Source organism: Leptosomus discolor, chromosome 5 (assembly GCF_034619465.1).
Source record: "Leptosomus discolor isolate bLepDis1 chromosome 5, bLepDis1.hap2, whole genome shotgun sequence".
NCBI classification, from domain to species: domain Eukaryota; kingdom Metazoa; phylum Chordata; class Aves; order Leptosomiformes; family Leptosomidae; genus Leptosomus; species Leptosomus discolor.
In genome coordinates, this window is record NC_141395.1 from 18177563 (window position 1) to 18191025 (window position 13463).

Here is a 13463-nt window from a genome sequence, read left to right on the forward strand (position 1 = left end):
TTACACCCTATACACACTGGGTGCACAGGGCCCAGCTGTGGGGATCACAGACAGGTAGGGAAAAGGTGCTCACCCCTGAGGACCTGCACGCACAGTGGCACCACATTCCTCATACCCTGCAGCCACCTTTGGGTGTTCCTGGGCCTTGGGAGGGCTCCTCAGGACCAGGTGGAGGGGGCAACCAGAACCTGGAGCTGTGGTCTAGCCTGAGCATGTCACTCCTGTAGACCAGCTCCATTGTCCTCCAACTCCATCCTGCCTTCGAGCTTGCACTCCAGGCCAGCTTGCATCACCCAAGGGCTGCAAAGCCCCAGCCTTTCCTACCATACAGCTGGGCTTTTGCAAGCTAGTTCAGACTGGTAGAGACAGCACTGGGAGTGCAGGGCCCTGCCCCTGGACTCTGATCTGCTGTAAATCCTGGAGCAACAAGCAGGACTGGTGCAGACTCTGCTGCAGTTGGTGTAACCAGCCAGCAGCGAGAAACAACTCAGGCACTGAGCTTAATCACGGGGGTCAAAGGCAATGTTTTCTTCCCCAGAGAAATCCACTGCTGGCTGGTTTAGCAACGAGAGTGATACCTGGGGGGCAGTTAAGTGGTGAGCACTGCTGGCACCAAGCCGCTGCCGATGGAAGGGGTTCACTGTTTCAGGGAACTGAGCTGAGCTGCACCCCGAGCCTGAGGCATCCTGGTGTGCCAGAGCATTTGTATACGCCTGGTGCCATGGGCACAGCTGGAACACAGCTGTGTCCTGAGCATGGTGCCAGTGGGTGAGCAGAGCCCAGGACAACAGCCCTTTGGGGCTGGCCAAAGCACTGAGCCCTTCTCCAGCCACGTCCACATAGTGGGTTTTAGGGGCACCCACATCCCCAGCTCCAGTGGCATCAGGTGGCCATGCCCCCCGCAGTCACAGTCCTCAGGGAACCAGGGGAGGGTGAACTGGCATCTCCCAGGCAAATCCTGGCTGGAAAGGAACCCCCTAGAAGGGACAAAGTTGAATGAAGGTTTTTATAGCTCGTTCCCAAGCAGGGAAATGAGGTTTGTGCTGGGAGTGTGGAAGTGCAGGTCCCTCCAGTCCACGTGGACTTCAGAAATGAGGATCAAAGTGACTCACAAGCTGCCTTGGGGGCACAGCCCCAGTCCCCCATGAGGTGTCCACACACCGTGGGGTCAGGCCACAGCGTGCCATGTGGGCATCTCCATCTCGCTTGGCCTCCTGTCAAGCTGTGGCTCCCCTGAACTGGGTTTGGGGAGCAGTTGCGTCCCTTCCCCTGGGGCAGTGGTCCCCTCCTCAGTGGCATGGCTGCCCTCCTCCTCCTTCTCTTCCTCTTCCTCACTCCCCGGGCAGAGGAAGCAGCAGGGGAAGGCTTTGCAGGAGGACGGCAGCAGCCTCCTCAGCCCAGCAGGGAGCCCATACGCCTGGCTGGCTTCACCCCTCTCTCCACGGGGGTGACGATCACCTGCCCCAGCTTTCCATGGCGCCAGCTCGGAGAGCAGCCCTCGCTCCTCCAGAGTTCCTGCAAGCAGGGTGGTGTGCAATGAGATGGGAGCCCCTTCCTCCAGCTGCACCCTCCTGGCCCACACCAGCCCCAGGACTCCCAGCAGGGCTGCCTGGAGGCAGAGCTGGTGGTTCAGGGACAATCCCATGGCCAGCTCCAGCCCTCAAAGCAGGTGTTCACACAGAGCACCAAGAGCAGCCCCTCACCTGAGACCGTGTTCTCCAGGAAAAACGACAAGAAGCCAGTTAAGAAGATGGGCACCATGAGCAGGGAGAGGAAGAGGAGGTCCAGGGGCACCCAGCCTGTAGGGACAGTGGCAGAATCACCCATGACGTCCCAGCCTGACAGTGGGAAAGGGGCAGGAGCTGCCATGGCAGATCCAGGGGTTGGAGGGAGCTGCCTGCTGCCATGAGCTGAACCAGCCTCCCAGGACATCAGAGATGTGTGGTCACCATGCCACAGTGCCCGAAGCTTTGCCTTCCCTGGGGAATATCCCCACTACCTGTGGCCAAGGGAGCTGGAGTGGCACCGAACCACCGCGGCACCAGCAGTGCCATGAACATGGTGAAGCCAACGATGAAGATGTTTCTCCCAGAGTCGATGTCCGCATACTGGAAGTAGGAGATCCCGGTGCCCACGGCCACAGCGTAGGTGACACAGAGCACCCCTCCTGCAAGGGGCAGGAGTCAAACAGAGCCAGGCAGGCTGCAGGCACTGCAATGCAGGGGAAGGGCAGGGTACCCACCGTGAACCGCCAGCGGGATGCGGGTGAAGAGCCCTGCCAGCCTCGGGGACAGGCCCAGCACCACGCACACTAGTGCGCTTACTTGCACCGAGAGGCGAGAGCCAGCCTGGTGGAAAGGAAGGGAAAATGAGGATGGGGAGCATCACCCCCCACTGTCCCCCCAGTCCTGCCATACAGACCTGCCTTTCCCAGTGCTGGCTCAGTGACAGTCTGGGTGCCACAGGTCCACCACACCTCCTGCTCCAGTGCCTCCCCATCCCTTGCCGACCTTCCTCCCCCCACCCCAGGCATACCTGCGTGAGGCCGGCGGTGCAGGCGTTGGCAATGCTGGCGGCCGTGCCTCCCAGGGTGCCCAGCAGCCCTGCCAGGAGGCTGCCCAGCCCTTCTGCACAGAGCCCCCGGTTGCAGGCATGGGGGGGCAGCCGGGGGGCCCGCAGCAGCCTCCCGCACAGCACGTAGCAACCCACTGAGTTCATGCTGCAGCCGATGGCCATGGCAATGCCCACTGCCAGCGCCCGGGGAGTGAGCAGCGGCCACCCCCACTCGCCTGCAGCGGAGGGAGAAGGGGCAGGTGAAAGAGGCCCTGGCCAAAGGCGGATGGCTGCACCCAGCCCTGCCGCCCCCCACCTGCGTAGGGGATGCGGACCCAAGGGGCATGGACGGTGCTGTTGGCCCAGGACAGCCGTGCCATGGCCAGGTCCAGTGATTCCCAGGGGATGTGGAGGTGGCTGAGGATGGCACAGACGATGCAGACACCAGCAAATGGGAGCAGTACCTGCAAAGCAGCAAGAGGACTCTCAGCTGGGGACCCTCCTCCCCTGCCTTGGCCAGCACCCCATCTGCTGTGCCCCAAACAGCAAGTCCTTGTGCTGTGACCTCTCCCAGGGAGCAATGCCACAGCTCCCCTTACCCCTGCAGGGAGCATCCCAGGATCTGCTGCTCCAACACCCTCAAGCACAGGTTCCTTGCACTCCCCCAGCAGCACCCATGCCCTGGGACCTGCACCAGGACTTCTCACCCCTGCCTCTGCCTCCAGGACCCAGCTCTGCTTCAGGGCTACCAGGTCCCACGTAACCCCACACCAAAGAGCCAGGCTCAGAGAGAAGCCTGGGCACGGAGGAGAGAGTGGGGTCAGACAAACCACGGTACCGAGAATGTGCGCAGGGTGGGGACAGGCGGCTCCATGGAGCCCCCCTGAGCCTGAGGCCAGGCACAGAAGGGCAGGCGACAGGACCCCAGATGCTGGGAGAACATGACAGCGAGGAACATGAGCCTAGGAGAGGGAGCACAGGTTACCACGCAGCATCACAGCGATGAGGCCCCAGACGTGCGCCATGCACTGCACACTGGATGCCCCATTCCTGTCCCCATGGTGAAGGGAAGCCTCAGGGGCTGCACACTAGCATGGACCCCAGGCTCACGTACAGCAGTGCTACCCCCCAGTTAGTAGAGCAGAAAAAAGCAGCCTCCTTGTATGCAGACAGCCCGATGATGGAGAGGCTGGGGGCCAGGACCATGGGCCCACAGCACTGGGCTGCCCACCCACACACGCCAGACACTCCCAGCACCAGCTGAACTAGCCCAGAGACCAGCACAGCTCCAGAGACCTGCAGGAGGAAAGGATGGGATCCATGGGACAGGATACATGGAGAGCAACCCAACACCTTCCCTTGGCCACCCTCCCACCACCCCTGTAGCATCGCTTGTACCCCATGCTCCACTCACCCCAAGCCCAAGGGAACATATGCACCCACATGCACCACAAACCCCGTTGCCTTTGCGCACCCCCTTGTGTCCCCTCTATTCATGGCAATCCACAGGAGGGCTGGAAAACGGACTAGGGGCACAGGGATGCAGGTGACAACTGGGGTGTTGGTGGAGCAGGAGGATGAGGACCCCCAGCCCAGCGCAGGAGCACCCACCTCTCGCAGTGAGGCAGCCTGGCTCCCTGTGACAGTGCAGTGTGGTGCAGGGCACGCACTGGCCACAGCTGTGCCTGGAAGGGAATTTCCGAGGGGTATGATGCACGTGGATGCTGGGCTCCTGGAGCCGGGTCCAAGAGCACAGAATGGAGAAGGGCCAGCATGCCAGCATCCCTGTAAGCTCTGACCCCGGGGAGGCGAACAAATGCATTGGGGCTGCGCTAAGGGGTGAGTAGGGTGCTGTGCACCATCACCAGAGGGGCCAGCAGGCAGGACCCCTTGCTATCCCTCACCCCTACCCCATGGGCCAGACACCATGTCACTGCCTGGCACTGGTACGGCCTGGGCCCCACGGGACACAGGCTCCAGGGCTGCGCTCACCGTTTCTGTCCACGCTGGCACCGAGGGATAGGTGGGAGCTCAGCACCATGGCAGGGACCAGGTACTCAAAGGATGGGATCTGAACCAGCGGCAGCCTGGGGAAGGGGACAGCAAGGGCACATTATGGAGGAAAGAGGGGACAGGGCTGCTCCCCAAGCTCTGGCTGCCAGAGGAGCAAAGGACAGGAAGGGAAGGAGATGAGAAGCCCAAAGTGGCAGGAGGTCACACCATGTCCCAAATGTGCCCTAGCACATCCCAAGCGGCAGCACACAGGATGCACACAGAGGTCGGGGGCTTTGCCAAAGCACACACCCAGCCCCCATGTGGGGTGTGGGCAGCACAGGCACCGGACAGTCTGGAGGAGCAGAGTCTGGTGCTGGAGTGAGGAGCTAGAGGTAAAGCACAGCAGCTTTGCTAGAGGGACACGTGAGAGAGGAGGATGCAGTGATGGCAGGGAGGGGACAGCCACGCAGAGATGCAGGGCAAAGGGTTGTCCTCATGTCCCTTCCCACCTCCAGCAAAGCCTGTCTTCCCACAGCCTAGGAGGGGCAGAAACATGCCCTGCCGTGGCATCACCCTTCTCCTGGCGACAGCTGTGTCCCCTTTGTCCCCCTTGCTCACCGGCTCCCCAGGGTGGTCTGCAGCACCGTGGAGATGCCACAGGCAAAGAGGCTGCGTGCCAGGAGCTCGCTGGTGGTCTGGGCCTGGAGCAGGTCCTCGGGCAGGGTGGGCAGCAGGAGGAGGTGGAAGATGCAGAGCGAGGAGGCCTGCACGGCCAGGTGCTGTGCGGGGAGAAGAGGGGGTGGCCATGACTCCCTGTGGCACCCAGCGCTGCCGCCCCCCACGCTGAGCCCCCCTGAGTGGGTGCATGCTCACTGACACCCACCGGGCAGCATCCACCACTGCCCACTCCCCTCCCAGCACACCCTGGCCAGAGCCCCATGCACCCTTTGCTTGGCAGGATGCAGCCCCTGCCCTGCCACCTGCGAGGATCCCAGCCCTCTCCCCATCTCTCTGGATGTTGATCGTGGTCCCCCCCATTACCTGAAGGGCTAAACAACAGCTCAGCATCCAGGAATACATCTTCTGCGGGGCGCAGGATGCGAGCATGGCGCTCCCAGCACCAGGCGCTCCATGGTGGCCCCCATTCATGCTGCTGCCTCCCCACACCGCTCCCAGTTTGCGGTGCAGAAGGGGTGGGCAGGCTCCCCCGCCCCCGAGGGCTCCTCTGAGCCCTTGCAAGGCTGAACTTCCACCTTCCACAGCAGCTGCCCCGGGGTTAGCCATTAACTTGAGTTGGTGAATAACCTGCCCTTGCAGCCAGGAATGCAAGTGTCACCCTGGGTTGTCACAAGGGCCAGATGACAGCCACCCACAGCCAGCACAGTGCCAACTGCCCACAGCCCAGGTCCCATCCCTGCCTCCTCACAGGGACTGGGCGGGCCACAGCAGACACCTCTTCCTTCATGTGCTTGGAGCATCCGCACCAGCGGCATCCTCCGGCTCCACGTGCCCTGCCTGTGCTTGTTCCTCCCTAGCACAGCATCCCCCTGCCCTCCCGGCCCCGAGGAGCCTGACAACAGCTACACAGCCCCCCATACGTCCTGCCATTCCCCTCTGTGGGCACTGTGCCCACACCAGGAAGATCTCTGATGGGGGTCTACCACATCCCCTGTGCTCCTAGGAGGAGGGCACTGAATCCTGCCACTGGACAAGGATGCCAGGGACAAGAGCTGCCCGCTTGGCTGGGAAGGCTCCTCAAGGAGCACAGGCAGGGGATGCTCATGTTTTGTCACAGCACAGAGGTGGCTGTGCCAGCAACCACAACGGCAACCCTGCCAAGCCCTTGCCGCTCAGAGCTCGCTCATTAACTGGACAGACTTTGGAGAGCAAAGAGCAGTGGAGACCAGGCGTTCCACACATTCCCAAAGTCAGGGAACCTCCTCTCTCCCACTGTCGCTGCCTTCCCCAGCCACTATGTCCCTCTTGTCACCAGAGGGCCTGGTCCCTCTTGAGCCCTGGAAGCCAGGCCTCACAGTGCTCCTGAGCTCACTTGCAGCACCCAGGATCTGCCTTGCACCCCGGCTCAGAGAGCAAGCGCAGCTGCATCGATGGGGCTCCACACTGGGGTAGGGGCAGCTCAGCAGGACAAGGCAGGTGCACAGCAAGAACTACTTTTATTGGAAGAGATTTGCATCTACAAAAGAGTGAAAAACAGGTGTAAAATCCACAGTAAAAAGAAGGGGCACAATGACTGGGCTGATCAGCAAAACAAGGTGCCTTCTCCCCACCCCCAGGAGCAGTCAGGCACTGTTTGCTCACAACCACATACAGCTGGGGTTTGGGATGGGGTCACAGAGCACGCCAGTTTCAACACATCCAACACAAGCAGGATAAGGAAGCACAGCCTTAACCACACCACACCATCTCCAAGCCCAGCAGAGCACAACCCTTCCCTGGGGCACAGCCACATCGGGGTCCCCTCATGGTGTGACCCTTACACCTTCCAAAAAGCGGCCTGGCAGCCCCCAAGGGGAATTGCTGCCGTGGCCAGCCAGCTCAGGCTGCTCGCTCCCGCCCTCCTTTGACCTCCTCTTCCCTCACCCAGGCACCCCACCTCCTCCTGGACTACCCTGTTCCCCACACTGGGGTTACTGCTGCAGCCCCTCCACCCTGCACACACAGCCACAGCGTCCTACATCCCACACACCACCTCTGTCCAGCACAACCAAGGGCCACCCACTCGCTGTAGGAAGAGGTACAACACCCTCCTTGCCCTAGCACCCCAACCCATGGGCACCTCATTTCTACCCTCCACCTAATAGGTTCCCACCCCAGCACCCCAACAGCAAGCCAACTCTGCCCCAAACTGTCCCAGCAGCCCCCAAAGTGAAAGACACCCCTGCCCTGGGTGGGGAGACACAAATGCTGGTTTGGAAGTAACACTGGGGCCTCCCGCCCCATGCAGTCCCAGGGATCAGGGGTCCCAGAAGTGCAAGGAAGTGAGTTGTGCCACACTAGGAGGGAAGGGGGAAAGGGGCTGCTGCCCCATGCTCCTAGCTGGGGAAAATGAAGCTCTTGATTCTACTGAGATCCATGGCAGTGTGCAAGGAACACTGCTGCAGCCCCAGGGGGTCCAGCCAGTCCCTGCGGTTGGGGGCTGCACCCCACGCGGGGCCCGCGCCGGCTGAGCAGGCATGGCAGTGGAGCGCCGGGGGAGCCGGGAGCACGGCGAGTCCGAAGGGGCCAGGCTGGCTGGGGGCTGCGGCGGGGGCGGTACGGTTGGATCTCTCACAGGCGGTGGGTACTCTCCGGCAGTGGCCTTGCGGGGGGCTCCTGCGTTGGGCCAGATCAGGCGCCTTCGGGTAGGACAGAGCCGTCATCACACTGCCCCACAGGTAGAGGGCAGTCGCTGTGACACCCCCGCGACGGGGCTCCTCGGTCGTCTCGTTCTCCCCCAGGCAACGGGTGCTGCTGGCTGGGGAGCTGTCGGGCAGCTCGGGCTGCGGCTGGTCAGGCACTGGGGCCGGCTGGGCATCCAGCTGGGCATCCAGCTGGCAGGTGCCCTCCTCGGGGAACAGCGCGGGCCGGGGGCCTGCAGGGCTGACACTCCTCAGGCACACAGAGCGGTGCACCGCGGTGACAGAGGCAAAGAGAGCAGCGAAGCCGGTCAGGTACACCACGCCCAGGAGGCAGGCCAGCTGCAGAGAAGCCAACGGTTAGCCCAGACCCCCCCAGCAGCCCCCCGCAGCCAGCTGTGACCCAGCAGGGCCGTGCATCGCCCCAGCAGCCGTGATGGCAAATGGCACCACCAGCACCAGGGCCAGATGGTGGGGAGCAGGTAGCCACGCTGCTAACAGCGGCCGGCACACAGCCTGTTCAAAGCAGGGCCTAAATATCACAAATCAAGATGCCACAGCTAAAAATCTAACAGTTCCTGTTTAAATTCCCAGCCAGCACCCATTTTCCTCCACACCACCACCATGAGCTTGCACCATGACTTGTGGGGCTGTGCTCCACCACAGGGCACAGACTAACCCAGCACCAGGCTGCAGGGCCTCAGGCAGCACAGCTGCAAATCAGCCATCTTCTGGCTTCTGACAGCTTCCCTTTTCAACAGGGAATAAACCAAGCTGCTGCTCCCAGTGGAAAAAAAAAAAGGGACCTGCTCCAAACCCATGGCCTGCTGGGTCTCACATTCGTGCAAATAGCTGCTGTTCCACACCCTTACCTTCACCACTTGCTGGTAGAACTGGCCCAGCACATGCTGCCACATGGACTGCTCCATGAGGACGCACAGATCCGTGTAGGTGAACCAGCCGCGCCACATGCCCTGCTTTTCTGCCACACTGCAGGAAAAAAAGGGAATGGTCGATGTTGTATGGACCCTCCCCATCAAAGAAGCTTCAGCCCAGGCAGGCTTGGGTCTGCTCAAGGTCTGTGGAAGGGAGCTGCAGAGCTAGCAAAGGCTCACGGGTACCCCAACCTGTTATTTCACTGCAGCAGGGCTAGCTCTGAGCAGTGGCAGAGCCAGGGCTGCAAGGCAGATGAAAGGCTCACCCCCGCCCCGCACACCTACCGTCCTTCCAGCCAGCTCAGCACTTCAAACAGCTCCCGGGGATCCGTGTAGAGACTCCAGTCCTGTCAAGGTCAGAATGAAAGGTCAGAACCGTCAGGGCAGGGCACCCAGCATCCAGACACACCCCTCCCTACTCCTTCATGGGAGTTTGTGGGGAAAAAGCAGAAATCCAGACTCCCCTCACTGCCTCCTTTCCCCGACCCTGTGAAATAGCTGGCCTCACTTACAATGGCGCTCAGGAAGTTCATCTCCAGCGTGTTCATGGTCTGGACATCCACCTTCCCTGCTGCTCCCCACTCGTCATTGAACACCTCCTCCTCCTCACCCTCATCATACAGGTACTTACTAGCAACCATCTAAAAGCAGGACAAAGGACAGGATCTCAGTCCCCTCTGCAGTCCTCCAGGCCTGCCTCCAACCCAATGACCCCCTAGCCCATACCACTCACCATGGAGATCAGGAACAGGTCTGAAGATGAGATCTGCTGCAGGTATTCAGGGTTCCGGTGCCGGAGTCTCTCAATGTAAACCAGTGCCAGCATCATGGAGCAGGGTGAGATGCAAGCTTCCCTGTGGGACAGGGCAAGAACCAACCCAAAGGTTATCTGCGTGCTACAAACATCCCGGCCACCACAGCACAAGGCGGCCGCTCCCTCCCCATATAGGTAACGGGGAGGTTTAGCACATAGATGGCCAGATACATCCCAGCCTCGCCAGCTCCACGCCAGCTGCCCTGAGCTGCAGCAGGAAAAAGTGCAGGGGATGCAGGCTGGAGAGCAGAAAGCCCTGGCTCCTGTTCCCAGGCACAGGCAGCTCCAAACCGAGCAGCCCTGCCCGCAGGCAGGCACACTGCGAGGGCTCAGCTGCCAAGAGCAGACCCAGGGTTCAGACCTGGCTACCTAGTGAGCTGCAGATCCAGCCAGTACAGACTCCCTGTAACAAGAGCACCCCCGCACCCCAGAGACCAGGGCCAACCTGAAGCAGGCCTGGCTGGGTCAGGAAGCCACTATGCCTCCTGTCTGTCACCTTCCCCTAGCTCCTCTTTGACACTAATCAGGCCTAAGGACAAAGCCAATGCTGGCCCAGGGGACAGAAGGGAGTCACAGGTGAGACCAGAGCTCCCAGTTCCGACATGGGACATGAGCAATAGGTTTTGCTTCTTACCGAGATACGTGAGACACATATTTCTTCTGGAGTCTGCGGATAGGGCTGGGAGCCACCTTCTGCAGCAGCTCCACAGCAATATCTAGGACAGAAAAGCAGCAAAAGGGTTTAGCCCCATATGGCACAGCCCACCCTCACCCTTCCCCTTCCCACCCAAGCCCATTGAGTCTTGGTGTTTGCTCAGCCCCTCAAGTCTAATTTACACTGTGGAGGTAGGCCAGGCCCTGACAGCAGAAGTCAGGGATGAGGGAGGAACAAACAAATAGGCAGGACAGCCAGACCAGAGCAGGAAGAGGACGCGAGTGTCCAAGGCCCAGCAGCAGTGCCAGATCCAGATTAGCATGTCTGCGTCATGAGGAGTTACCAGCAGTTAGCTGCACAGAGAGGTTAACACCCTCCCCTCACCCTGCAGGACCTCAGGCAGCCCTTTCGGAGGCTTTGTAGGACCAGATGTCAACACTACGTCTTCCCAGTCTTTTGCTCCCCTCCAACCAGCGCCCTCCTCCTCCAGAGCTCATCAGCACTGACCCAACTTCCCCCACACCACAGCCCCAGCGTCTCTGAGACAATGACGAACAAGGTACTCATTCACGTGAGGAGGAGCCCGAAGGCACTAACAGGGTATGGAAGCAGTGACACAGTGTAACTGCAGCTCGTCTCAGCCTGTTTCCCCTGTGCCTCAACATTCAAGCACTGAAAAGGCCAGAAGCTGACAGCTTCAGCAGCTCCCATCTCACTTCTCAAGGCAATAGGACCAGCTAGGAGCACCCCAAACAGGACTACAGCCTAAGGCTTGGCAAGAAGTGTTTCAACAGGCAACTCCAGCTCCATTTTGCTGCTGAGCCTTTGGGTGACAGAATCAAGAGCAGAGCTTGTCCCAGCAGCCCTGCATTTCCAGCTTCCAGAGGAAGCATCACCACGCAACCTCTTCTCTCCACATCCCTCCTTTCCATGCCTCTCCAGGAACTACGAGAACAGCTGCAGTCCCACAGGAATTACTTGCCCAACAGCAGCCACCAAGCTCAGAAACACACTGCTCTAAGGGACCTCCCCAGGTCATTCCAGCCACCCGTTGGCAGCTCCCAGCCTCTCGTGCTGCTGCTGCTCCCTCTGCCCCGCTTGGCCACCCATGCGCCACCACACCAGCCACCGCAGAGGCAGCGGCGATGCACTGAGTGATCAAAAGCACACGAGGCCCCCCCAGGCCCCATCCCAATGGGAAACCTGATTCTTCAGCCTGCAAACCCAACCCATGACAGCGTGTCCTGCCCTAGAAGGCAGGGAGAGCAGCTGATTGCTGTCCCCATCTCGCAGCCACAGCACGCGGAGGGTGGTTATAGCTCCTTTCCAGAAGGAACAAATTCACTTTTCAACCTCTCCTCCCTCAACCAGCTCCACAGTGCCTCCTGCGATGGCCCCCCAGTGCCAAAGACCTTTTCCAGCTCCTCCTGCTACTCTGGACTCTCCCCACCATTGCCTCTCTCTCTCATCTGAAGAGCAGTGCCGTAAATTCTCCACACAGCAATGGCCCAGCTGTACCAAGGCAGGTGCCATTGCCCCAGGTCTCGTTTTTGATAACGGCCACGAGCAGCTGGCAAAGGAAGCTGTCAGAGCAGATAACCCACAGACATTCTCTGTGTTGCTCCCACCCCCAGCTGCTGGAGCAGAGGCATTTCCTGGGTGCGAGGCAGTCTTTATAGTTCATGGCTCCCAACAGCTGCCTTCTGTGAACGTGCCCTTTGAACCTGCAACACTGGTAGCGCCCTGTGGAACAGCCCCGTCTCACACCCGGGTGTGACACCGGCCCCAAAGAGGAGCCACATGCCTCCCTTGCACCGTCCACGTCAGAACTCGTGATTCCCAGCAGCTCCCGGGCATCTGGCTGTCCTGCCTGGCCCTGTTCCATCACCACGCACCCAGCACCCCCCTCCTTGCCGAGGTATGTCACACACAGCCTCTTGGCAACTTCAGACCATTTCCCTAAATCTATCACAAGAGTTCTGAACACAAGTATGCTTCTCCACCTGCTCAACAGCCCCCTGCAAGCTGTGTGAGCACGCAGCAAATGGAAACGCTAACACAACTGTGCTGTGAAGGCGCTCTAGCAAACCACTGCTTGCCCTTGACCCCTCCTCTCCACCTTCACCAGCTCTTCAGCCTCCACCCAGCTGCGTCCTTCTGCTCTCCCAAACACTGCTGAATCAACAGCAAAAAAAAAAAAAAAAAAGGATGTGACCCAGACAAACACAGAGCAGGAACTTGCTACAAGTTAAATGAACTAGAAGTTAAATAAACTCTCCAGCACTTTGCAGAGCACAAGAAGCTGTCCAAGACACCTCTCATCAGGAGCAGGGACATAACCTTCACTGCCAAGGAATTCACAAAGAGCCTAAAGGCCTCTGCACACCAGCGAGATGCCAAAAATGCAGCAGTGGGCCAGATGGGGCAACAAAACAGAGAGTGGCAGCATAAGGCTCTGGCACCCTGCCTGTTGTGCTGCACAGGGCACAGAAGGCTGGGCGAGGGTGGGATTTGGCTCTGGTAAGGGAGCGGGTGACTTGCTGGTCTCAGACCCTGGGCTACTTCCAACCCCCTTGACTCAGCATTCCCATCTGGGGACATTCAGCAACCCACCTGCCACGGGGCTGGAGAGATTATCCAGGCTGCAGTCTTTATCCCAGCCATAATAGAGCCGCTTCCGCACTCTCTCGCTCAGCTGCTGGTGCCTGGGCAGGAACTGCAGGCAGACAGGAGAAACATGAAAAACGCCCTGAGCACTCCCCACACCGGGCTCTCCACCCCAACCCAGCTCAGGAGTAGAACGGCCCCGGCAGGGCCCCCAGGAACTCAGCCAGGGGCCCGGGTGCACGGTCACACGGGGCTCTTCAGGGCCAGGGGTTAAGGGGGGAACACGCCCGGGGCCTGCAGAGGGGTAGAGCTGGAGACAGGTTGGGCCGGGGACATCAGGCACGACCAGGAGCGCCTCGGCAGGAACTCACGGTGAACTCCTGGAACCCGCTGAGGGAGAAGGTGCCCTCCTCATCCAGCAGCAGCCCGTCCAGGTCCATCCCGCCCGCCCCTAGGGCAGGGGCTGCCGGGTCCCCTCCGGGGGTGCCGGGCCGACTCCGAGGCCGGGTCCCCACCGGTAGCCGACAGGTGCCGGGCCCGCTCCAAGG

At 60.5% G+C, this 13463-nt stretch overlaps 2 protein-coding genes across 2 annotated transcripts; both read right to left on the minus strand.

The window, feature by feature from the left end:
- Window positions 1-1168: 1168 nt before the first annotated feature.
- SLC23A3 (solute carrier family 23 member 3) lies at window positions 1169-5697 on the minus strand. Its single transcript, XM_086465791.1, has 12 exons — window positions 5590-5697; window positions 5167-5327; window positions 4546-4640; window positions 4165-4238; window positions 3668-3849; window positions 3392-3515; window positions 2870-3017; window positions 2536-2789; window positions 2243-2348; window positions 2000-2167; window positions 1704-1799; window positions 1169-1515 (listed from the first exon to the last, which is right to left on the minus strand). The coding sequence occupies exons 1-12, from the start codon at window positions 5695-5697 to the stop codon at window positions 1169-1171; spliced, it is 1863 nt and encodes a 620-aa protein (XP_086321917.1).
- A 1006-nt stretch (window positions 5698-6703) lies between these two features.
- Window positions 6704-13397, minus strand: CNPPD1 (cyclin Pas1/PHO80 domain containing 1). The gene is made up of 8 exons (XM_009960044.2): window positions 13287-13397; window positions 12922-13024; window positions 10288-10369; window positions 9573-9693; window positions 9352-9480; window positions 9125-9186; window positions 8777-8894; window positions 6704-8246 (listed from the first exon to the last, which is right to left on the minus strand). The coding sequence occupies exons 1-8, from the start codon at window positions 13353-13355 to the stop codon at window positions 7602-7604; spliced, it is 1329 nt and encodes a 442-aa protein (XP_009958346.2). The 5' UTR covers window positions 13356-13397; the 3' UTR covers window positions 6704-7601.
- Between the last annotated feature and the right edge of the window lie 66 nt (window positions 13398-13463).